The sequence below is a fragment of the Gavia stellata genome, chromosome 11 (assembly GCF_030936135.1).
Source record: "Gavia stellata isolate bGavSte3 chromosome 11, bGavSte3.hap2, whole genome shotgun sequence".
NCBI lineage: Eukaryota > Metazoa > Chordata > Aves > Gaviiformes > Gaviidae > Gavia > Gavia stellata.
Genome location: NC_082604.1, coordinates 7,556,759 through 7,583,097, shown reverse-complemented (window position 1 = coordinate 7,583,097; position 26,339 = coordinate 7,556,759). Strand labels below are relative to the sequence as shown.

At 37.3% G+C, this 26,339-nt stretch overlaps 2 protein-coding genes across 4 annotated transcripts in view; both read left to right on the top strand.

Annotated features, from left to right (window-relative positions):
• NMNAT3 (nicotinamide nucleotide adenylyltransferase 3) overlaps positions 1-9,082 on the top strand; it is a 28,897-nt gene extending 19,815 nt beyond the window's left edge. For all 3 annotated transcript variants that reach the window (XM_059822378.1, XM_059822379.1, XM_059822377.1), the window contains exons 5-6: positions 3,616-3,725; positions 8,214-9,082. In XM_059822378.1, the coding sequence (XP_059678361.1) occupies positions 3,616-3,725; positions 8,214-8,623 (520 nt within the window). In that variant the 3' untranslated portion in view covers positions 8,624-9,082. The remainder of the gene's footprint in view (positions 1-3,615; positions 3,726-8,213) is intronic.
• Positions 9,083-10,090: 1,008 nt separating this feature from the next.
• On the top strand, positions 10,091-25,197 carry RBP1 (retinol binding protein 1). The gene is made up of 4 exons (XM_009813497.2): positions 10,091-10,276; positions 10,900-11,078; positions 21,313-21,414; positions 24,973-25,197. The coding sequence occupies exons 1-4, from the start codon at positions 10,204-10,206 to the stop codon at positions 25,024-25,026; spliced, it is 408 nt and encodes a 135-aa protein (XP_009811799.1). The 5' UTR covers positions 10,091-10,203; the 3' UTR covers positions 25,027-25,197.
• The last annotated feature ends 1,142 nt before the right edge of the window (positions 25,198-26,339 follow it).

Here is a 26,339-nt window from a genome sequence, read left to right as displayed (position 1 = left end):
CACAGAACTCACTCCTGTAAAACACCCAAGCAAAGCAGAACATGTCTGTTTATGACATCATCTGCTATGAGATAAAGTATTATATCTGTGAGCAATGAAAATTCACATCACTTTCCTTCAGAAAGGCTGTGTAGTCAGTATTCTCCATGTGGAGTCTTTCCTTTCCTAGCAGATAGGCTTTCCTCAGATCCATGCAATACTCCACAGTACTGCACTTGTGCCATTTAAGTAGTTGGATGCATGTGGAAAGCCTCTGCCAAGAAAGGGTCTTGCAAAATTATAGTCACTGAAAGAGTTCTGCAGAACAATTCTTGGCTCTCATGTTATTTCTCTTGGGTTTAAGTCTCTAAGCAGGTAATATGGAGCCCTTAATCAGAAAGTGAGGGAGTTTACAAACTTACTCTTCAGGAGCATCCCTATTCCAGATTAGCGATGTTGGCATTATTATGCCTGCAGGTTTACCTATTCACACATCCTTGAAAAGTTTTCCTATTAACTCTAATGGCAAGTTAAACCCAAGCCCATAACTGCTGATGTTTTCTTCAAAATCACTGAGTTTGCTGTGGTTTTGTGCTGGAAGAAAAAATTAAACAATTTGTCCAAAACCTCTTAACTCGATGTAAGGACCTTGAAACGTGCCTTTTTCCCATATGGTTGGTCTTGGTAATAAATGCATTATGGGGCAAGGTATGAACACACAAACTTCTTGTGCTAGCCACTTTTTGGAAACGTAGATGCTACAGAAGTCAACAGATCTTGTTAAAGTGAAAGACTTCATGAATGTCTTTCAAGAACGCAAGTGTGCTGTAAGAACTATCAATGATTCTTCATTTCTATCCACATTTTCTAGGTTACTTTCTAACTGGAAACAGTTGTTTGTATAGCTTAAGGCTCTAAAATGTGCCTTCCAACAACTGTCTAGAAAGCTCCTATGGCTCTATGTAAAAGCAATTAAAAACCAGACCTGTTACTTTACAAAAGCATGCATAAGAACACCCTACATACGTAAAAAAAAAAAAACTAGAGGACACTTTTAGTTCTGCTTTTATTTGCTTTGCTGAGTGAACATAGACATCCAGTTGCTGGTTTTGCCCCTTCCCTCCAGCCAGCAGAAGAGGATCAGGGCTACCCTGTCTTTGCAGGAAACTTCTCTGTTCTTTTCTCTAATCACAATTGTATATGCCAGTGTGAGAAATCACCAAAAGGTCTGTCCTGCAGTATTGGTTGGGTATGGGATTTTTCTCCTAAACTTCAGTTTTGTAAAACTGTTTTCCTCCAGAGAAGCAGCCACAAATCTTACAGATCAGGTGATCCTACTTACAAAGGCTTGAGTGAGTACTACTTGCAAGATTCGGTTTGTAATTTGTAAATCCACTTCAGAGTCCTGAACAAGAACCAATAGCTGCCTTCACTATAAGCTCCCTCAGGTAGGAAATTTTAGTATCAATAGAAAGAGATTTTGCTATTGCAAGGCAAAGGCAGAAAAACATTATTGTACCTAAATGTCTCTCCTTATCAGTATTTGGAATTGTACGCTTAACTGCAGTAGAACATTGTGTCCTGAGACACATGAATGGCCTTTTCCTACAGTACTTGTTTTACCTGAGTGCGATGAAAATGTCATATTTCATCAAAATTTGTGGATTTTGCAGAGGCTTCCAAATACCTACAGCATAAAACAATTTTAAGCAGCAAAGCTCATATCCCACTTGTGGCATTGCTGTTACTTGCCCGTTACATTAAGTGAGTATGGAAATTTTGGAGACTATCCCAAGTATTTTTTTAGAGAGGAGGAGGGAACATGATAGAGCTATTTCCTCCTTAGCTGCTGTTCCTGAATATTATTCCTAGACAAGAAAACAGTATTGTCAATAACCAAAGAACTACATTAATTCGTCTTGTAATGTAGATTTGATTGTGGTGCAGATATACTATGAATTAGTTTAGAATTGGCAAAGATCTATCTTACCCAACTTCTGTTGAATTATGCTTGTGATTTAATTATATAGTTACTCAAATCTTCATACACAGTTCAGAAAATGCTTGATAAACTGACAGATCGGTTTGTCTTTTTTGGTGTATCTTTAAATCAACATAACCCTCCCTGCCCCAGCACTTGAAACGCCTGCTGAACAGACCTTTTGGCAGTTAAATTTCTGCAGTACTTGTAATGTTAGTCCTGCAGTGAGCTCTTTGCCAAGAGTTCTTATTTTTGAATCATGGCCCAAGAATGTCAGTCCATGATACGAAGTTAGTGTACTTGACTATACATAGCATCAGCCTGTTTATAACAAGGCAGGATTAAAAATAGCAGTGTAGGAAGGCACAGGCCAAGCTACTGCTACTTACTTTCTGTTACCATATGTCCCTCACCTCTTGTCTGTGCAGTTTCTTTAGCCAATGGCCAAGCATCAAAAATTACTGGAGATGGTTATACAGCCTGTCCAGGTGTAGGTTCTTGACGCTTGTGCCACTTACTCCCGTGGCTAAAAGTATTTGCATGATTTGAAGAGTGTACATTTAAATCACTAAACTATAAATTCATTCCTTAGGCCAAACATTCAAAGGGTTATCTATGGCTTTGTACATGTACTGAATTCAGACTGTACCTTGTAACTCATAATCTTTGCTTTGGTATAGTTATATAAAACCTGATGGTCACTTTGGCTATATATGTACTAGACAGAGAAGGGACGCTGGCTTGAGTCTGTGTCTACCTGTCCTGTTTTAACTGTGAGCTGCTTGTTTCCTGAAACTATTTTGGTTTGTGCCAATATGAGCAGTGCCTAAGCATGGCTCAGGATGGTCGAAGTCAGGGACTATTCTAAACAGGCAAGGCCATGCTGATTTGAAAGGAAGGGAGTTTAGGTATTTGGATCTAAGATTGGCACTTGCCCTCATGATCAAAGAAGGGGCCACTACCATGAGGTAATAGTACCAGTATTGCAGTGGGGCACCAGTGATCCAGAGCAGCAAAAGAATAAAGTAATAGAAACCTGGAGAAACTGACAAAAGGATCCTTTGCCTGCCTTCACAGGTCTGAACTTAGTGACATTAGAAGCATAGCAGATGTCAAAAATCTTATGTGAATTGTATATTTTGAATTCCTCAGGATTGTGATTCTTTTAATTAAAATGAAAGGGAAAACCACAAGGTGAAAATTCAGGGAACATATTTTTGTGAAGAGGAGGAGAAAGAACAAGAATGTCTCTTCCTGAAAACTGAGCACACATTATAGAAACATCATTGTGAGGGGTTGTATTTAATCAAGAAATTAAATCTAGTGATTGAAGTGTGATTTAATCCTGCTTCAAGCAGAAACTTCCACAATGTTTTAAATGTAACGTTGCTACCAAAATTGCCATAATGGTACAATTTCAAAAAGGAATTGAAAACCAGAATGCCATTACGGAGATTGCTTGTGAATTCTGCAAAATGTTAACTACACTGATACTAATCTCATGGTAGAATGAATATGCTAAATTCTTAACAAACTGTGTTCAGATCCAAAGTGCATAAAAGCAGACTGTGTTCTTGAGTCTGAAAGTGCCAGGTAATCGCTTTGTGCATCTCTGAGAGGATTACCTCACACAGAAGCCTTTATTTTAAATGCAGGCACCATTACAATGAATCACTCAGATTGCTCCAGTCCAAGAAGGAATTCATGAAAAACAAATGGCCCATAGAAAGATCTACAGAGGATTCCCTTTCTTACCAGCACTCAGGTTGGTTCATAACTGTAAACACAACTCTTTGGTTAGCATTAAAAACAATAGAGCTTTACCAGACTAGACTAATTGATGAAAAAGTTGAACATAGTAGCTGGTAAGTTTTGAAGGTTGGAGCTGCCTGCCAAAAACAAGGCATGCCAAATGCCACCATGACTGCTGGTGCAGTTATTTTGTAGTAACTCCCACAGAGACACAGGACACTTATTTTGGAGTTGTATTAATTCTTGGTTTTATAAGCATCTCTTTAGCTGTGTTAGAGATGCATGCTGTGGCCCTGCTGGTTTTGCAAAGCATAGAATATATGAATAAAAAATACCAAAAAGTATAGGGATTACTTAGAATTGTAATTCTAGTGTTAGACAATGGATGAAGTATATGGATACCATACCAGTGATGTTGATGCATTTGTGTTTACTGCATTTCTGGACAGAAAAGCTTCTGTTGACATTAGAAGTATGGCAGGTTCTGGAAACACTGTCAGTTTTGGTTTTCCTATTCTATCATATTCCCTAGCCCTACGACTTGCGAGGATGCTGCTAGGTTTTTGATACATTACATTTTTCCTGTAGTATTTCAGCACTTCTTGTACATGAATAATACATTTAAGTTGCTCATGGTTATACAAAAGTTTCCAAAAGATGAGTTGTTGTTGTATCTTTATAGATGTTAGAGGAGAAGAAGTCTCAAGGCATTTGGACTGCAGTGGAATCTTGTGTCTGATGGGGTTAATGATTGTTGGCAAGTGTCAAGTCAGTTTATTCCACATTGCCACACTAAGGAAAATTAGTGTGAAAGTAGTAAAAATTATTTTAATTTTCCATTACAAAAAATTATTTTGCCTATTATTTTCTGTAGTCATTTCAAGCTCTATAGCATTTTATGTAAAAATGGTCAAGAAAACAAACATTAAAACTAGTCTTTCTTGCCCAGTAAAGATTCTCAGTTTAGAATTCATCAGTCATCATCACAGGATTCCTCTACAGTCAAAAACAAAAGGCATAGCAAAAACTGGATGAGAAGGAGGACTGGCGAGAAATAGGTTTCTCTGTCTAGTACTTAGTGGCTGGATTGATTTTTTTTTATTATTTTTTAATTATTTTTATATTTTTTTATTATTATTCTATCTGGCAGCTATCCGCAAGGAACAATCTGTTAGTTTGAACAGAGAAAGGCTAACATCCTATTCTGTCTTCAGTGCTTTGACTGACTGGGCAGTGATATGGATCTGGCTATATTAAACACTTGGCCCACCAAGAAGGAACGGAATGGTTTCCTCCCACTTCCTTTCGTCACTGCCATGGTATGGCATGGCACATGGAGAATGATCAAGAGCTACTGAGAACTTCAGAGCAGAATAGAGTTCCTCCCCTTTCTCATAAATAAATGTTGGTTAGCACAGACTTTCTAATGGCAGGCAACTGTTATGCAATTCCTTCTCCCTCCCCCCCAAAACCACGCCCCCCCCCACCCCCCCCCCAACAATGAAATCTGTTGAATTGGGGTTTTCTGTGAAGTTCGTGGAAAGGCTTAGTCACCTAATGGAAGCTTTCACAAAGATCAGCTTGATGGCTGAATTTAGCAGTGGCAAAATTCCATAGTGTACTATTTTTCTACTAAATGTATGCCTACTAAACTGTAAGACTTCTTTGCATTAGTGCTGAACCTCATGGTTTTGTTCCACATGAAATAATCAGGTCACTTTAATATGCATTGCATTGCAAATAAAAAGGTTCACTGAGGACAGGTATAGAAAAATGATGGCAGTTTTAGTAAACTTAGAATAGCTTGTTGGTGCTAGTCATTCAGGATGAAGATTAAAACGAACAAGACTACAGAGTTCTTTTTCTCTGTTTTTCAGTGTCCAGGGATTTGCCATCCCTCCTTGATTCACCAAATACAGCTTCACATGCAGTATTTCTTATCCTACTTACAAGAGATGGTTGATGGTCTTAATTTCATTTTTAATTGAATCCCCTGCACTTCAAGTCTCTCAGTTGCCTTATATGAACAACTTTGTTGTCACCTCTGGAATGCTTTTCCCTGGTATATTCCAACAGCAGTCTCCCTTAATTAGACCTTAAATCCAGCTACTTCCGTTGTGTTAATAGTTATTTCTCCTTTACTTTACTCTCTCATTTTCCCTGAAAGACACTTCAAAGAATGGTAATTCATTTCTGTCCACCATCATTGACTAAGCTGCGCCAATCTAAAACAAGCAAAAATTTCCCTGATCCATATATACTATGGGCTGAAATAAAGGCTATTGTACTTATCAAAAAATGGAGCATTGCAGCAGCCATTTGGCATCTATGGTGGAAGCTGCAGATCATCATTTAGCAAAGTGCCCTTGAAAGACCAAAGACACCTTTTTCTCATTGGCACAGAAGAAGTGGGGATACGCAGAGATGTATTTGTAAAATTGACAGCCTTTTTGTAAAGCCTACAGTCTGTTAATTTAGCTTCTAGTAACCTAGAACTGCAATGCATGTACATTCAGAGAAAACCCATCAACACTCTAAAAGCTCTGGTGTAATATTAGCTCTAATACAGCTTGGGACAGACTGTTTTACTGTGGAGGTTGCTGTTAAGCAAGCTGTGAAATAAAACCCAGGTAAGGATCTGGAAAGCAGGGGACTGGAAACAGTCTAAACATGGAACTGAGGACAGGGAACTGGAAGGAAAGAGTAGAATCTGTGAATGGAAGGACAAGAAGATTGGAATTGGCATGAGGAAATAGATGGGCAGGGGACAGCTTGGAAGGGATGAAGCAGGAAGGATCAGCTTTATCATGATAGAGCTGCCAGGGTTGTGTGAATCCTAAGGTTCTTGGTGTCTCATCGTTCATGAGCTGTCAAAAGTATCTGGGACATTCTTTCAGAGTTTCATACTCTTGTAGCCATGGTCCACACAGGGATCACAGACAACTTCTGCAGGTACTTCTGCACTAGCTCAAGTGTTAGAGATGAGAGCATTCAATCTAAAGGTGCCAACCTTGCAGATATGGGTATCAAAATAAAATATACTGGGTGGTTTGTGGGGGATGGGGCTGTTGTTACAAAAATTTCACATTCCTACCAAATACACTAATTATAAACTCTAAAACAACCAGAATTCTATTTTATGTATGTAGACAGTCTATGGTGATTCTGTCAGGCATGAACATTTCAAGATAGCCTTGTCCTATACAGTCCTCCTCCATAGTAATGCTGCATTCAGAGCACAGGAAGGTGCAGTGCAGTACCCCTGCCTTCTCTGTTGTAGGGGTTGGAAGGTATGTAGTGAGGGGCATAAGAAGAGAAGAAATGCTTGCTGTAGTTAATTCAACAGCATATACTAAACCTCTGCAAAACTGAGTGTATCTTCAGGCACTTAAGGTGTGCTTTTCATGCATCATCACTGGTATGTTTCTTATTTTTCAAACTGCTGATTTAAGATGTTTGTGTAAGGCTTAGCAGATGTGCTAACCATCTACAGCCACAAATAAATGTAAAATGGAGACAATGCCTGCATCCTTCCCCTTCATTTCACATGAATGTAAGGCTGTGAAAATACCTAGTCAATGTTTGTAAAATACTCAGAGCGTATAATGATGGGTGTTGTAGAATAGACTTTGAGGAAAGAGATAGTTCTGTACTGGGGCTTAGGCAGTGGGTAGCAAATAAGAAATGGAGAGAAAACAAAAAAAATTGTACTAGTAAAGTATCATTCTTGGTCATTATTAAAGGTACAGCAAATTTGGCTTTAGATCTCTGTGTACTAGAACAAAAATGCCATGGCCACATGATGCAAAATATTACCTTTATAATATTCTGCTGGTTCAAATTTCTCTAAAAATAAAATAAAACTTAGTAGGTCAACTAACTAGCTTATTGTACCAGTAAGGGGAGTTAGATTAGGTACAGTCCCTCATGTTTTAGATGACATAGGTGCACAAACCCAGGCGAAATTCGAGGTTGTTCACTGGCTAATGTGACAGTATGCAAACATTGCGTCTGTGCTCCAGAGTGCAGTAGGGCAGCCGCTCCCTAAGGGATGGGGGAGCATATGCGGTAACGCAGTGGCAGGCAAGGGCCTCACTAGCTGGGGTTGCTCCCACAGTACCTAGGCAAAGCGAGCAGGGCAGGCTGGGGTGTAGCAGCCAGGTTCAACCAAGTCTAGTCTTCATGCTAAAATAATTCTCTTCTTTATTTGCTTCTTCCCTTTTTGGCTTGCTTGAGTGGAGGAGTAATTCTCCTTTAACGTTGATAATATTTTATATGCTGTGAGTGATGATGAAGTAGGTGATAAAGTAATTGTGACCAGACACATAAAATCCAAGCGGAATTTTTCTTGCAGCCTTTTGAAAGAAAACTGGAGTAAAGGTAAATTATTTCTTTAAAAAAAGAAAAAAAAAAAAGTGATGCGTTAAAACCAATTTTAAGAATAAACTTCCTAAAAAACCAAGCAAGTATAGAAATCTCTCATTTCCTTTTGTCTTTCTAGTTCTACCAGAATTAAAGCTGCTCTGTGGGGCTGATTTTCTGCAGACATTTAAGACACCCAATCTCTGGAAGGAAGAACACATCAAAGAAATAGTGGAAAAGTTTGGTTTGGTCTGTATTAGCCGTGCTGGCTCTGATCCTGCTCAGTATATCAATGAATCAGACCTTTTAACTAAATTTCAGCACAATATCTTTCTGGTGAAAGAATGGATTCAGAATGAAATCAGTGCAACACAGGTACGCTATGCCTTGTGCCGAGGATTAAGTGTAAAATACCTTGTACCAGATTCTGTTATATCCTACATTGCACACCATAATATCTACACAGAAGAGAGTGAGCGGAAGAATGAAGGTGACTTGCTTCAGCCTCTTAAGTTGCATAACACAATAGTAAATCCATTAAATGACTGATGTCTATAGTGTGTGAAGTGGACAGACCTGACATTTTTTCATATAAAGTTCTTGATAAAGTTGTTTCTTGTTAATGAGGGGAAAGTACATCAGTACAAAATTTCTTGAATTTGTGTGGTGTTTTAAATTCATGTTTTTGTGTGTGGTAGTGCTTAAGCAAATTGGAATGCTCAGCTGCATAGCTTAAAATATATAAAGAACAGCTTCCTTGTGAAAATAAAAGAAATAAGATCTTAACAATAAACATTAATCTCCAGTAATTCTTAAGGGTAAAACATAGTACTTTCCTGAATTGTCATTCTGTAATCCTACAGACAGTTTTAGCATGAAGATGCATTACTGTTCTGAAGCAGCAAAATAAAATGAACCATAACTTTTCTTTATATATATATTTAAATATATATTACTGCTAAACTTTGACTTTTTAGGACCCTGAATAACTTTTTGTGTTTTGGCAGTTCGGACAAGAGATGGAAATAAACCTTTCTTTCATGGAAACACTTAAAAATGCATGCACCATTCATGTCACTTTTAAGCCTCTAGATTTACAAGTGACAGACAGTCCTCATCCCCAGATTTAAAGTGGGATTCTTTGCTTGTCTGATCCAGAGCCTTCTATAAGAGTAAGTAATTGCCAAAGCCTTGGAGTAGATAACATATCCAAGAGGAACTTCAGCTGTACCATTTGGAAATACACAGTGGAAAATAAATGAAAATAGCTAAGAGGCTGTCTCAGTATTTGAGCCCCAATGTTAGCCAGAAAAATCCATTCTTTTGTATGTTGGTTGCCTATTCTGCTGATTCAGTCTATCCCATTTTTGACAGAAGACACCTTCAAAGAATACACAATGTCTATAAAGTGCTAGTTCTGTGTTTCAGTGTTTTTTAAATTAACTGAAAGCATGCATTCAGTAGTGATGTAGCGTTTATCAATATACAGAATTAACCACTGCTTCTTAATACAAGTTTCCAGCTAACTGGCGCTTTTTGAGCCCTCAGTTGGCCAAACAGCTTCCACTGGTAGTTCTCCAGAATTAAGGAGCTTGTGGAACAAGTTAAAAGTAATGCCAGACACAAATTGCTTTCACTGAAAGAGTCTGTATGATCGTTTTCTGAAAAGAAGACAGCATAAAGTAGCTGGAACATACTCACGGAAGAAGGATTCGCCTCAAAAACCACACAAGATAAGCACTTGTGTAGCTTTGGCTAATATCCTAAACTAAAGCTATTTAAAGGGGTTTTTTCTGAGCGGCATGAAAAATGAAGAGCAATATGGTTAAAATGGATCTCCAGATAATCAGTACCCTTACAGAAGTTATATGGAAGGTGAATGTTTCTTTCTGTTTAAATCAAGTCATCCTGCTGTCGTTAGAAATCTCAGAGGTTCAGCCTTGTGGAAGGATTTAAAGGCAACACTTCAACAATAATCGGATTAGAAGGACTTGCATAGCTACATGGTCTAAAAAAGAGATAAAAGAAACCAGAGTTCGAACTCACAACAAAGAAAGGCAGTGAGCTGTGTGGTATAGAATCAACACACTGTTCTGAGACTTTCATTCTGACAATTACCTGAAGTTGGGATGCCTGCAGATTTCAATGGCTACTGGAAAATGGTCAGCAATGACAATTTTGAGGAGTATCTGAAAGCACTGGGTAAGGTTCCCTTCAATGTTTCTTTAATAAATAACTAATAAATGCAACCTGTCTTAGTCTTTACATAAATCTATTTTTTCCTGTACAGTAATAAATCGTTTTTGTGAGAAATATTTTTTTCAGGAATGCACTTTAAGAATTGCCATATGCAAAATTTTTGTCTTAAGCAGCCTCTACTTTTTACCATCTTGAAGCTTACATTAACAGAGATTAAACTACATAGCTTGAAGAGGTAAGTAAGTGGCAGATTTCAAACATAAAAAAACAACCGTAATTTGAAACAGAGAAAAAATTTTATGTGTAATAAAGAGACAATAATGTACTTACTGCAATTTTGTGTGTTTGCATTTGATGTAAAGTACTAGTATTTCTATAGAAATATTGAAGGCCTTATTAACTGTCAAATACAAATTGTATTTTTTAGCATTCCATGTAATCAGAAAATCAAAACATTAACTTATTTAAGTTAAAAGAATTAGGTTATGAATTTTTTTCCTGATGAGAATGCTGGCCTGAAAGATCTGAACATCTATTTATCTTTGTTCATTCTAGTTCTCCCAAGAGCTACAGCTTCTTTTTGTGGTAGACTTTTCTGGATTAAAATAATTCTTTTTCTTTTTCAGATGTAAATGTTGCTGTAAGAAAAATAGCAAACTTGCTAAAACCTGACAAAGAAATCCTTCAGAATGGGGATCATATGATCATTAAAACGCTAAGCACTTTTAGAAACTACATCATGGAATTTGATGTAGGAAAGGAGTTTGAGGAGGATTTAGCTGGGGTCGATGATCGCAAATGCATGGTAAGAATTAGAACTCTAACAACGGACAAAAATAAGAATACTAATAACCTAAGGCCTTTCACAGACCACATCTGTTAACCATTTTGTGTGGCTAGTCCTAAAATTATTTCTGTACTTCTCAGTTTGCCAAGATGCGCACACAGTTTTTAGCATGCCTTTACATTAAAGGAATGCTAATTTTAATCAGGAACACAAAACAATTTTATCAGTGAATAAATAGTAACTTCAATGAAATGTTACTCAATTATACTGGGACATTTGTTAGTCAAATGGCATTTAGGTTCAGACTTTCAGAATCTCTTCACTGAGTAACATTTTACGGTAAAGGAAATCCACTGATTGCATGGTCAGGCACTATTCCCCATGTGTAAGAACAGCCAAGTGCTTAGAAATTGCAGCTTTTCTTTCTTGTTCTTGTTCCTGTGCTCCTTCATTCCTGGGTGTATTTATTAGAGCAGATGCATTAATTAACCTACTGGAAGAAATCTTATTACAATCAATAAGCAAACACTGAGGACTCTGCCTTATGAGCTCTTTCTGCTTGCCAGAGAGAAAATATTTTCTAACTTATGACTGATAAATACCAATTAACACGGGAAAAACTGGAGAATATCAAGTTCTTTCCTGTTTGAAAACATGACACCTGCAATATCCTGCAGTGAAGAAGTTGATAAGCAAAAGAAAAATATCTCAGGAGGGACTATAGAGGAGAAATCACATAAAAGAGAATTAATAGGTTTCCATTCTTAGAAAGATAGTGCCATTTAAAACCGATAGTATTCTCTAACACTAGGATATGCAAATTCGCTTTTGCTCTGGTGATGGCAGGAAAGGGACATATCATGAAGATCAGAATAAAAGAAAGGATAGCTAGCAAGTTCCTCAACTAATCCTTCTGTACTCCTTGTTACAGAGGGTAGAAGCATGATAGAGTGCAGAACGCAAAATTCACAGAAGGCAGAAGCAGTGTGTATTTGTGTATAGGAAAATGCCCCCATGTCATAATGCATTTTTGACTGCTGAAAGGCTCTTAATCAGGATAATGAGGTCCAGATCCACTGAACAGTTATAAGCCCAAAGAAAGATTTAGACTTAGGTGGCTAAATTACTGTCAAAGATAGCAATGTTCAAAACATCTGCTCAAGCGCTAAAAATGTCTGAAGTCCTCAATGTTTGAGTTAGTGTGTACAGAACTGTCTCCATCTAAGCATTATCTGTACTTAAATACCATTAAACTCCATCTAGAGGAGGACTAAACCATCCTCTACATGGCGGAAAGAAGTAACTGCTCAGAGACTGTCTAGCACGTACCTACAATGAGTTCTTACAAAATGTGTCAGACAACCACTGTGCTGAAAAATCAGATTCAGAAGACATGGAAATGTTGCCCTTGCCTAGTCCTGCTTTTGAAATGCTGAATAGATTTAACACACAACTCTTAATTTCCTGATAAATACCCTAAATATTTCATTATTTGTAACAGGCCAAAATTCTCTACCCTGTTTTGCCAAATTGAGCGGTGGGGAAGAATTCAAAATGTTGAACGAGAAAGAAGAAATTAGAGAAAGATTATTCTAGTCACAACAGCTATTTGATTTGGAGTAGAACCTAGTTCATCCTACTTCCAAGGGTTGCTTAAATATTTTACCTCTTGGCTGTTTAGTGCAAAATGCTTACTCAGCCTTGGAAGCAGAAGGTACGAGCATCTTCTTGCCTTTTCCAAAAACACCCAAGGGGTAGTCACTAACCCTGACTGTTTGCTTTGTTAAGAGTGACTTAGGCGCGTAACTCCACAAAAACTTTCAGAAATCCTCCATGTCCCTTTATGGCCTCCAACAACAGATATCAGCTGCAGCAGTACAGTTAAGGTCACTGATCACTGGTTCTCTATTTGCCTTGTAGCAAAGTATCATACTTCATAGTTCAATTTTCTTATTAAAGATTTCTTTTCTGCATGAGACCTCAGTTTTCTCAAAGGCAAAACAGTACAAGAAGCTGTCTTTCTGAAGCCACCTCAGCCCAAATCTGATAATGTCAGGCAAAACTTGCCCTTGTTAAGCAACAAAGTAACTCCAACAGTCCAGAAAGAGTCTTGTGAGGCAAGGGTCATGGAGGTGATATAAACTGGACCACTCCCTGAGTGGTGTTACAAATAAAACCACCATAAAGGCAAAGGTTGAATATCGTTCTTGGTGCTTCCTTTTCTCATCTACAGCTTGTGAAACTGCATGCCATAAATGGCTTAATCATTAATAGTCAACCTGTGTAATGGGAGAGATTGTGACTCAATTATTGTTATTTATATTGTGGACTGAGCAGCCCACTGGGTAAGTTTTATCCAAGTAGCTCAATGTATAAGAAGTACAAAGTAACATGGATAAGACAAATTACACATTAAACATTAATCTATATGGCAGAGCAATCATCAGGGGACTAGCAAAAATAACCTTAGAAGTCATTAATCCAATAGGTATAGATCATTTTTTCTTTTAATGAAGAATATATCATCTAACTAGAGGTAACATCAGTAAAAATAATATTAGCATGGTGAACAGGTTAGATCCTGGGTATAATTCACTGAAATTGTGTTCACTTTTCAGCTGTAAAACGTGTCTTTGAGTCAGTCAGGGTAGAGTGTAACTACAATAATTCCAAATTGATGCTGTCTGTGATAAGTAAAGGCTAAAAAGTTTTGCTGATACTTATTTTAGAAGTAAGTTGAAGGTTTGACAGTAGGAATTGATACTCCTGTGATAGTATAGGCCCCCTCCTTCATTGCAGGTAGGATTTTTTCATTTTTATAGTTGGTCACTCCTGGAAGCCTGTCTGAACTTCCTGGAACAGTTTGTTACTTGAGCTGGATAAACCCTAGCAGTTTCAGTTTGTCCTTTTTTTGACCTTTAACAGTCGCTTTCTTGTATGCACCATGTTTTTAGGTGATTCTGTTTTCTTACAAATCCTCTGCCACACAAACCAGTGCTAGTTACATGTGCCCTATCCTAGTGAGAGGAGGTAAGTTGTTTGAAACTGATCATGGCTCTGTTTTAAATAACAAGCGTGCCTAATGTGAAACTGATTCCTCTCTAGTTTGTATTCAGGAAAAATGCAATGAAGTTTAGTTGTTCTGGACATAATTTGATTTGTACTGCTGCAAGGTCAGAATAAAGCCCTGTTATAAAATCACATGGCTCATGAGGCTTATTTAACTATTTAGGCAGGATTCCTCTGTTCCGCAAATGGAATTCACAGCTGTTAATCTAGTTTAGAGTAGGTATGGGAATGAAGACTTCGCTGCCAGAAAAACAACAACCAACAAACAACATTCCAATACTTGGAATTTCAGTAGAGATCCCCCACAAGGTGAGAAGACTCAAAATAAATTGTGCCTGTCTAGTAAGATACAAGATCAGCAATATGTTTTTACTTGATTTCTCTGATTCAACTATTTTGGACTTTTACCTCTTCAAATGCTGTCCTTTTTGGCTTGTAAGTATTTTCTCGTATACTTTGTTGGAAAAAGCATTGTTCTAGAATGACTGTTGCTGGGAGGTGTTTTTATGTCATTGCCTGTGTGTATATACTAGTCTTCTCTCACATTTAGTGCCCTCTCTCTCTGCAGTTCTGTAAATTTCCCACCTCCTCATTGGAATAATCTCTGACGTTTGGGGGGCAGTTAATTGAAAGGAGGTAGTCTTCACGTAGTCTTCTGTTGATGCTTCTGACCTTTTACAAACTGCTGTCCACATGTGAGGAAGAACAGTCCTCCAGCCCACCCCTCTGCTTCAGAGAACAGAGGTCCACTCTTGGATCTGTCTCAGGCTCTCTAAAACTCTGGCTCTTTCAGTCTCTGTGCCTCAGTAAAGAGGAGCTGTATCCTTTTTTCTGCCTTGTTTCACCCTGCATGCTCTTTTGGCATTACTGCTTATTACCTGTAAGTGATACGCTCAGCAGATTTGCGCAGTGTTATCAAATGAGATCTCCAGAATCTTTTGCCATCTAATTTAAGATGTCATTAACTTCAAATTTTGCAGTGCTGGATTCATGTCTAAAACCCGAGACTGATCTAGCTTTGAGCTAGTTATTCACTGGTAACATACTGAAGCTTTGTAAGGGGGGGTGGTTTTCAATGGGCTTAGCAGTTCAGCTTTTTGTGAATCCTAAAAAGCTCAGAGAGTTATGAATGCAGAAAGTGCAATCAGAAAGAATCAGCTGAAAACCTGATAACCAGACTTACCCAATTCAATTTTGAATGACAAACCATTAGAGTTATGTACAATTGCATCTTGCTAAAATTACACAGAGGATAAATCAATTATACACATTAGTTTAAACAGTAACTGTCTTAGAATTTATTCTGATCCTTGCACAACGTGAATTGGATGTGCTGTTTTGTACTTTTTTTTCTGGCATAGGATATATACAAGTCTTCCTATTTTTGTATTATTTGTATACAATTTTATTTCAGTAAGAAAAAAAAATTCACCATTCCTAAGAAATAAAACATTATGCACTGTCCAAAATATTGATTCTACTCCTCCTCCCACATATTGTCACCTGCATAGCCTGGAGCTTTGGTACATTTACTCTCCTACTCCTTGGAACACGTCTCTGGTCATTGCTTTCCTTCATTACTCTTATGAGCAAGGGTTCAAAATAAGGAATTTGAACATTTAAGATCTGATCCAATCTGACAGCAGCTTACCCTTTGATCTAAAATTTGTCAATCCAATTCTAAGCCCCTTTGCTAGCAATGGAGATGCTGACAATCATAGAAGCAAAATACTGCTTCTAGAAATGTCTCATCTTTTGCTTACAGCAAACTTCAGTAAGCTTATCAGTCAGGTACAGAATGCCCACGTTATAACCAGCTTGTCTTTCAATAACAATCTGAGCAAGTTTGTAATGGCATTAACACATTTCAGAGTCCTGTAGCTATAGATACCTAATAGAGATGTCACATCTGCCAATCCCACAAACAGCTGAGAAATGAGTTGTATTGTACTACCAACCATTTCCTATGAGTTAACTTTGGGAGTTCTATTGCTGCATGGATAAAAACAGGAATGATGAAATGGGAGGTTAGATTTGTAAGTGCTTCTACAGGGTTGAAGTGAAGTTAGAAAGGGAAGGAAAGGTTGGTATAGACTTTATCATTCGAACTAGCTACAGGATGGCTGAATAGGTATAGCCTTTGTCCAGCAGCAGGATCTTGAGATAAAGTCCAGGAATCCTACCACTAATTTTTCTGTTGGGTTTGTTGCTGTTTTCTCAGTAGTTTATCTGTCACCAACCTGCCAGATGCAGATTTGACGAGATAAAAGGAGTTACAGAATGGAGAGATGACAAACCCTGAACATGGTTGTAGCCCTCCTGTTCGCAGTGTGCAGCATGCCTCCTACACAGGTCATAGGCAGTGACTACAACATTACAGAATGCCCCTTCACAGTTACATTAGATTTTGTCTGTTACCAACATTAGTTTATTCCATCAGCACTTCATTTGATGAAAATTTCCCCTGCAGACTGCTTACCAGAGGTTTTTATATCACTTTAATACTTAGTACAGATGAAAATGCTTTATCTTGAGAAGCTATTAAATATCTTGTTGCATATATTGCCATGTTTGACCAAAAATTCTAGGATATTTTCTTTGGTGTTATTTGTAAACACAATCAGGACACAGCTCAAATTGGATTTTCCTGTGTCATCTGACCTAAACAATTACTTTCCATTGTTTAATCCATCTTAAATCATAATTACAGTTGTAAAATAACTGGTCATTCTCATAAGCAGAGAATTTCTGGATTGAGATGGAGCACTGAGTGTGTCATGCAGTTTTAGAGCATTGCAGTCATTTGCTGCACCATAATATAGAGACAACACTTTGAAGAGAAGTAGAAGAAAAATAGAACTGGTACTTCTGTGTTTCTCCTACAGATGGGAAATCAATAACATATTTTTGATGAAAGGTGGTAGCTGCAATTCATATTTGTAAATGCAATGTGTGGAAAATTTATGTAGCATTAACAAAAAATGTTCATGGACTACTTTAAAATAAATGTTATTTTCTTTCATTCACCTGTAAAATACATTATGTATCTTCAACTGCAGAGCACATGACACAAGCAAGCACACTAGGAATAGCCAACATGGGAATGAGAAACATTGTGCAGAGCCAGCATCAAATGTTTTTGCACTTAGACCTCACTGAGAAATGCAAAGTTCTCTGATAAAATAGTTTGATGACCATTTCAGTAAATTACAGAAGTCAGTATCTCTGGCTGTGGTTCAATATGTCTTGCCACTAGAAGCTGGAAGTAATATCTATTGTAATTCTACAAGACTTCACTACTGTTACTGCTACTAGAGAAAATGCAAATACATAATTAATAGATTTGCTTTGTTTTTACTAAATATTTCATTTAATAAATCTACCTTGTCTCATAACTGAAAATAGTAACGAGAATACTTTAATTATCACTTCTTCTGGCTTTAATTTTCAGGAAGATGGTGTTGCTATGCACATGTATTTAAATCTTCATAACACAAAGAGATTAAATGACTAACAAAAGTATGTGAATGGCTAAGTAATAAAAGAACAATATCTAAGTACACAAAAAAAGTGTAAGACTGCAGAAATCATATCATAAAACTGAAGAAAATTTGAACATTTTTTGTGTTCTCAGGCTTCAAAGGCTTCTTCACCTCCCAGAGGGGCTCTATTCTGTTATTACACCTCAAGAACAAAGAGTATATAATCCAAAAAATGTGCAGTGTTGGTGGTTAGACTTTTTGAGAAAAGCTAAACTGAGGCAAGACTCACTCTTATTTATCTCACTCCATTAATTTTTCTTGTGCCCCTTCAGTATTTTTAATCACACTAGAGACTAATCGCATTAATCACTATTTTCTATTGAAGTTTCCTACGTAATTATATGCATTTGACCTAAGAAGTATTTATCTTAGGTTTAAGTATGATCAGGTAGTAAGTAAGCAGAACTTAAGCTTGCTTATGATGAACTAGATTATGTACTATCTAGTTGAAAGGAATAAATGAAGTCTTCCATTTATCCTAAAGGTAGTACAAGATGCTCAAAAAGGCAGGAGCCTTCATTTTTAGAGAAATATCGTCTTCATTTTCATCTAGTTGGTTCTGTTACCATCACAAAACTACAACTTTCCAGTGTCTTCAAAATTTGTCTACTTCTTCTCCTCTTGCTTGTGGAGGAAGATGAAGAATAGGAACTGTCTGCCTGGGGATGCTGTGCTCACCAAACCCCAGCAAAGATTTTCAGTCATTCCAGAGAGGAGACAGTAGCTCAGTCTCTGTAATCAGGCAAACCTTAGATAATGCTATTATCAAAATGGTGGCAAACAAGGTTAATTATAAAAGCCTACTTTTCTAAGAAAAGTTGCTTTACACAAAAGGTAAAACATTTCTTTATCTTGATAGTAAGTGTTGTGCCAAGAGAGGAAAACAACAGCAACTAAACGTTCATACAGAACTGCCTTCTAGTGCTTGACTTCTAATTATACAATGGCAATATCATGATCCAATCTTTAAAAATAAATATTTGCTCTTATATACAATGAAAGAGATTATATTTACCAACATTTGCCCTACAGTGGTATTTTTTGAATATTATTATTATGTTCTGACTCAAATATTTGGAAATGTTCTAAGGCAAGCATTGCTGTATCTTAGCTGTTGGTAAAGGGTGGACTATTAGCAGCAGCCAGTGCATATATAACAGCCATAGCAACTCCAACTTCAACTAATACTCAATGTGTGTCTCAATAGAGATAATTGGAATGGAAGAATTTACTTCAGTCTGAGATAAAAGAGAAGTTTCTGTCTTCTGTATTAGTTGTGTCTTTTATTATTACAGTTTGACATTACAGTTTGACCTAAAAAAAGAAAAGATAAAAATGCTACTGATTAATCTTACTGTCATAAAGTGGTTGATCCTGCTAACAAAGAAGAGGACATTACGTTCTCCTGCAATATATTCTGTCCTTTATAACCTTCATAGCAAAATAGCCACGTACAAAAATCAGAAACTGTATGGTTTACTCATATCCCTTCAGTATTTATATTTCTCGAAGGGAAGCAGAGGATGATAACCAAGAAAACTGGCTGATAAAACAGCTTGGTTAACGGTCTGTGGTATTATATTCTTTGTGGTTATCACCAAATTGCCAAAAGCAATATCTAATCTTGACTGGAAAAACAAGAAAGCCAGAGAAAAAAGTGTGTTGTTTTCTGAGATTAAACAATATCAATCACCCTTGGAGGCTGAAAAAGTTAACATTTCCTTGCACTGCTACAAACATTTCTCAACTGCCCTCAGGTGTACTAAGCTAGTGAATATTATCAAGACTAATAGCTTCCACAACTTACTTTGATTATTAGTAGTACTAATAAATTTGGATCTTACTTTATCATGGTATATTGCCTTTTAATTCACATATAAAGCCACAAAATTTAACTATTAAGCTAGTCTAATGATTAAACTATGCTGAGGTAATACTCAATGGATACAATTAAGTGCATTTATTAAGCAAAGCTGCATATACAAATGCTTCATTCCACAGTATCCCTCACATCTACAAGTCATCAGTAGAAATAATGTTAATTTTCTGATATATTCATTTTTTAGAATCATCAGAAATTCTTAGATCTATTAACTTATAAATTAAACATTTTTCACTTTGACTAGTGTTATTTGTTATCTTCTATCTCCAGCTGGATGTCTACAGATTCAAAACAGATAAGGAAGAGAATTTTATACATTAAAAGGATATGGCTTTTTTAAAATGTTATCTACTACTTGGTTTAAATACGTCATTTTATAAGAGTGAACAGAAGAACTTGTGAATGCATTTTCCAAATTGGAGAGATTTTTAGCAAGGACAGATGAGTTTGTCTTTCAGAGACCCCATGATTGCCTATGATTATCTATGCTGGCACTCTTTCTAGTGATTCATTTTCCATGCTTGTTTAGTGTAATGCTTCCCAGGGGTGGAGACTGCTGGCAGTACTCGTTTAAAGATAGTGGCTATCATGATTATCATTTAAGAATTAATTGTTTGTGGCATACACAAATTAAATAAATAGGGCTGCAGAGTTCTTGAATGTGGAACTGGTTTTAGTTCCCAGAATGACAAATGTAGGCTGACTTCTTTTCTTAGAAACTACACAGGATGAATGCAGTAAGTTTTCCTTTAATGATAGATCAGAATTCATCTTCTCTCCATATTTGACTACTCATACAGGCAGTGGCTGAAGACTTTTACCAAGTAGACAGTAATTCCATATTTAGTCCTCAGATTCAGTTCAAACAAGCTGGTTTAAAAGCCATGTGCTAATACTGATGCTAAATTGTCCTCATGGAGCACAAAATGTCACTGCTCTTCCCCTTCCCTCTTCAAATATTTTACAGAGTATTGCTTCTCTTTATCTTAGGGAGATGTGAAATGCAAATTGTCAGTAAAGGCTAACCAGAGTAACAAGCTGCAGGATGCACCCTCATACATTTAAGTAGTTTTATTAATCAAGTTCTACTGAACTACTCAGGACAGCCCCAATATTCACAAAAGTGCTATGTTGAATCCTGCAATGCCTTACTCTCACTCTTATTCTGCCAGTCCTGGCTCAAGTAGTTCTCCAGCTACAGTTACACAAAGCAGGATGCTGGCAAAGTTACTAATTTGCTGATACTTCCAAACCACTCTGCTCGATGATGGAAGGCAGATTAAGACATGGGGGAAAAAACAGCTTAGGATTTAAAAGCCTTGTTCATCCATAGCTGCCAGTAGGTGGGTACTTTTTTCAGGTACAGCAGCTGGGGAATCCTTCTCATGGTGGAAAGAACAAACTGAATCTCAAGTTTTCAGCTCCTTTTGCAAACACAGTGTTAGGCTGCACATCCCTTCTGCTGCTGTATTTGTCAGCAGGGAGAGAGGAGTGCACGTCTACATAATGATTTTTATGGTATCTTTTTCTTGCATTTAAATGGCTTTATCTCATCCTTCCAGGTTTTGACAGGCAGTTGGGCAGCAACTTTCTATTTAAGCTCATTTCTTCTGTAAATATCCTAAGTGTTACAACACTCTACAATTATTCTTCTTATGAGATACATTAATCATTCATTATATTAGAAGTTTTGTTTTAAGGAAACTAATCATAATATCAGAGAATACTACAGTAACACTGAACATGTTTATTTTGTTAGACCACTGTATCTTGGGATGGAGATAAGCTTCTTTGTGTACAGAATGGAGAAAAAGAAGGTCGTGGTTGGACCCAGTGGATTGAAGGAGATGAAATGCACCTGGTAAGATCATGCAACAGGTTTTGAATGCCACTCTATTAAAATGGCTAGATGCAATGCTGTTATAACACAGCTGTGTGTGCTGTGTTATCTTGCCTTACTTTGACATAATTATGTATTGGTGCAGCATTTGACTTGTTTCTAAAGCAACAATTTCATTTGGAGCCATTATGCTTTTATGTCCCTTACAAAGACTGCCTGATTTCAAAGCAGTACTCTTTCTGTGTTGACTGTCTGTCCAGACGTACCAGTTTGAAATGTTTACACTGAAGAAGACATTCAACAGAATGTCCTTCATACAGTCTGTGAAATACTCAGTATGGGAGCTGGTGAAATTATGCATCCAACAATAAGCCGTAAGGGGAAAATACACCATTGTTCTTTTAAAATAATTACAGACCAGACTGTGTTATAGCCTACAGAACTAAAACAGCAATTAAGTTTTTGAAATGTCATGTTCTTTCAGATCATCATTTTTATCTTTCTAAGTTAACAGGGCCTGAAAGAAGATGCCTATTCTTTTCTCACATAGCTCTTTATAGCATCCTCACTCTCTCATCAATGTGGGTAAAAGGCAGTCTTCCTGCTGAGATAATAAAATCCAGCCTCCATTTCTGTTCGCTGTTCAGTACTATTAGCATTCAACAGTCTAAATGGATGTTCTCTAAATATTCAAATCAGTAGCAGAGTTACGAAATCTTTGCAAAAGTACCCCAAACCCCTTATTGTTGGAGTGGCAGACGGACCCGGAGTAATGATGAAATCTCAATATGAGTATAGTCGTTCTCCCCTGTATTCAAGCTTACAGAGTATATATAGACAGATGCCAAGAAAATGCGTCCACAACAGTTGTATGATTGGCTTACAGCCTCTGTTCATACGCCAAGGCGGTGAGTGTGATTGGTACAGTGCTCTTGTGCACGCACAAGAGCACTTCTCCTCTTCTTGGATGTAGCTCCTTCTTCTTGTTTACCATTCCACTGTCTCTTATCACAACAGGCTTTCAAGGACAGTTAACGGTTTCCTCTGAGCCTTTCCCCTCATAAGAGACTGGGTTGCTCATGAGAATCAGATCGTGTCCCTCGTTACTAAGCCATTCCTCCACACCTTATTACTAAACACAATTTTCAGGAAGTATACTGGAAGTCCCAGAAACCAGTTCGGGAAAGGAATGTATATGACAGATCTTACCATCTGGACTACATACTTGATATAATGCACGTAGGGAGAAAGTTACTGTGTAAGTGATTATTTTATAGCTGAGATCATGGGCTTACTGAAAGTAGCGGGGAAGCAATAAAAAGGAGACACCAGAATTTTCTGTGTATACATATTCCCTCTATCTATACACAGACAACTACAGTATTTCTACACTACCTCCCAGCTTTACAACAGTTGGTGCCATGACACGAGGCATCAGCTCTTTCAGATTCTCTGCTGGCAAACAGGTTGCAATTCGCCATACAATGTCTGGCCTAGAAGTTCAACTTAAACCTTGCTGCACTCAATCATACACATATGTGCACTCATCTGTATATATATGAAGCAATAGCAGTAGTTGCTCTTGGATTTCTTTGTATTGGCATCCCGGTTTCTGTCCCTTGCCAGCTCCGCAGTCATTATCTCTTCCCATTTCCTGTCCCTGACACCAATTTCTTTAGCCCTGATTTCTGCTATCCTTACTCTGATTACACTCTAGCCATACAACCTAGCCATGGACCTCCAGGCCAGACCACTTTCTATACTTTACCCTGTCAAGAGTTTGATTTTAGAAGTCATAAATTCAGATTCATTTGCTCAAACATATGTTTCTAGTGCCACTTTAGGTACCCCAAGGTAACCTGACTGATCTGAGGCTGCTTTTTCAGAAGGCTCTGAAAAGTTCTGTATCATACCTGCCAGCTCATGCAGGCATCCATGCATTCATTGGCAATTGTACAATTTATCACAATCTGCCTCTCATGTACACAACAGTCAGTACAAAGTTACTTCATGCAAAGGAAGCAACCAAGTATTTTAGAGGCTAGTCCCCAATATTTCAATTTTACCACTTTTTGTATTTCATGAACTTCAAAAGATGTCCTCTTTATTTCTCTGAATCCTTGTTAATGTAACTCTCTCCATTAAACATATAGTAAAAGAGTCCCATTTAGTATCTTATTTTTGACCAGCTAAGATTACTAGGTCCCGTACTCTTGAGAGTCCTTTGAGACAATGGGCAGTTACCTCTAAAAAATTGATACTTCGATAGCTTTATGATCCTACTGAACTTTACACAATGAGTCAAGTGGTAATTTAATTCTTTCCACAGTTCTGTAGAGAGTAATACCACATCCTTCGGTAGTTTATCGCCTCCTATTTTCTCCATTTCATTCTACGGTCTGTACTTTGTAGTACTTTTTCCTCCTTGGATTCTATTTTATGTGAGTGACTTATTTGACCATTCTGCATTTCCTTTTGAGTTTTATTGCCCTTTTCTATTATATTGATTGCTTCCGCTCTCTAGGTTTTTGTCACTGTCAGCAGACCTCTTAGCCCTTATTGCACACTCCTTCTTCCAGGTTACCCATATAGAAGTGAACAAAACAGGTCCTAACTAAAATCACTGTATCAATCTGCTTGTTTCATCAGTTCATCATGAAGCACTTTCTCTTACTAGGAACTAGCAACATATGCCAATAAGGTTATTGACTCAGTGTAAGGTTTTTTTAATATGTCTTTTTATCAAAGTCCCTCATAAGAAAATGTGCATAACTTCCCAGGAAACTCTGCCTCCTGTTTCCTCGAAATATTCTGACAGCTTTATTAAAAGTCTTACCTTGAAATAGAAAGTACATCTCTTCTACTAGGTCATATGTAACCTTTGTTTTTATGTCCCTTAAGAAGTTCCACCCCTTTTTCTTCTTTCACCAAAACCAGTCAACACCTCCACACATCCCAACACATACTGTGTGTATTTCTCAGGTCTAACTTAAATAGTTTCAGTAATGGAGAAGATTAAATTGCATCTTTGGTGAGATTAGGTAAACCACAGTAGGCCTCACAAACCAGTGCCCAAGTTGTAAATGTCATTGCATCTGCTTATGCACAGTTCACGATGATCCAATGACTAGCAAGTAGGGATTTTTGAAAAGTTCTTATGGAACACAAAGGAACAGTAGACAGCATTAGGCCCCCAGTATGGTCAAGTTCAGTCAAAACTCACTGCTGTGCTGTGATTTATAGACCTAGATCAAATCTTCTGTACACAACTACCTGTCCTTTTCTAGCCATGATCATTGTGTTGCTAGAGTGGGCTTTCAGCTCATTTCTGGTTTGTAGGTTTGAACTACCAGTCATCAACATGCAGATTCATAACTTATCTTACTCCACCTTTCACCAGAAAACAAACCCAAACCAGCTGGTTTCTTTTAGGATTAAAAATAGGCTAAAATATGTACAAGCTACCCAATCTAATTTGATAGAAGATTGTGGATTCAAATTAAGCTGGACATACACATGAATGTGTAATGCATGTGTCCTATGTAAAAGTTGTATTTTTTAATTATTTTCTCTTCCTAGGAAATAAGAGTGTGTGGAGTCAAGTGTAAGCAGGTCTTTAAGAAGGTACAGTGAGCCTACTGCTGATACAGAAGTGAACAGTAGAATTTACAGACTTACCACCAAATCTCCAAATGCTGGTAATGAACATCATCAGTGACGAGAGCAAACACAGAAATGAAGATCACATTAGAACTGTATAGTTAGAGTAAAATATTTTTAACAAATCATTTTAAAGGAATAACTGCAAATAAAACTATTTTTAGAAATGCCAATTAAAGATATTAAACACTATAAATGTGTGCATACTATAATTCTTGACTACACCAAAATAGGACTGTTTGCTATAAAACAAGATATTGGAGTTTAAGACCTTGTAAGCTATTTTTTTACTTACAATGGAAATCACCCTTCCATGGCCTTAGCAAGGGGCCTTCAGGTAGTCTTGTTTTCAAATGTTGAGTTGTAGTTGTAGGGAAGCAAATGAGAGCTGTAGTATGTGGCTTACACTTAAATCCTGATTTCACTGAAGCCAGTATGAATTTTACCATCAGCTCCAATGGAGCAGTACTTCACTGAAAGTATTCCACCAAAAGTAAAAATCTTATTTCTATAAATAAGTAAAGGTATGGATCAATAGTCTGGAAAAACAGTACATACAGAAGCATGGCCAAGGGGCAATTCTTTTCTAAACACTTTAGGCAATATCTACCCGTTCATTTTTTTTCCTTATTCTGGAGAAACTAATAGTAAGATCACTGCTAGAAACTGTATACAGTTGTACACACACCACACAAAAGATATGGCTAGCATTGCTTTCTACAATATCATTTGCAGATCTTTTTACGACCCGTCATAGTCCTCATGTTCTCATGCAGACTGAGTGTGTAACAAAGCATTGGCCTAGCAGTTTCCAATGCTGATTTAATCACTAGTTATAGTAATAGTAATTTGCAAACCAAATTGACGTATTTTCAGTCTATCAACACACCAGATATACAATTAGCACCACCACTTCACATCAAGTTCAAAAAGACACAAGGATACAGGGTGCCTGGTTGGATCAGACCTTTAGCATGACACAGTATTACAAGTGTCTCCTGTAACAACTGTTATTAGCCATTTTCAGGAACTTAATCAGTGGGGCAGTTGCTATGGCAGAGTCTGAGGTGTTCTAAAGTGGGAACATAACTTTCCCTACTCTGCTGCAACTCCTGTGTGTAGCATTGCTTTTGCCTTCTTTGGGAATTCAGCGCTGAGACTTGAGAGAAATTTTAGCCATATAAATGGAAACAAATGCCACCATTCTCTACTAAGCAGAGACAGTTTTAAAATATGCACTATTATTAAGCCTGTTTAGAAAAGCTAGCAGCCTGATCTAACATGAA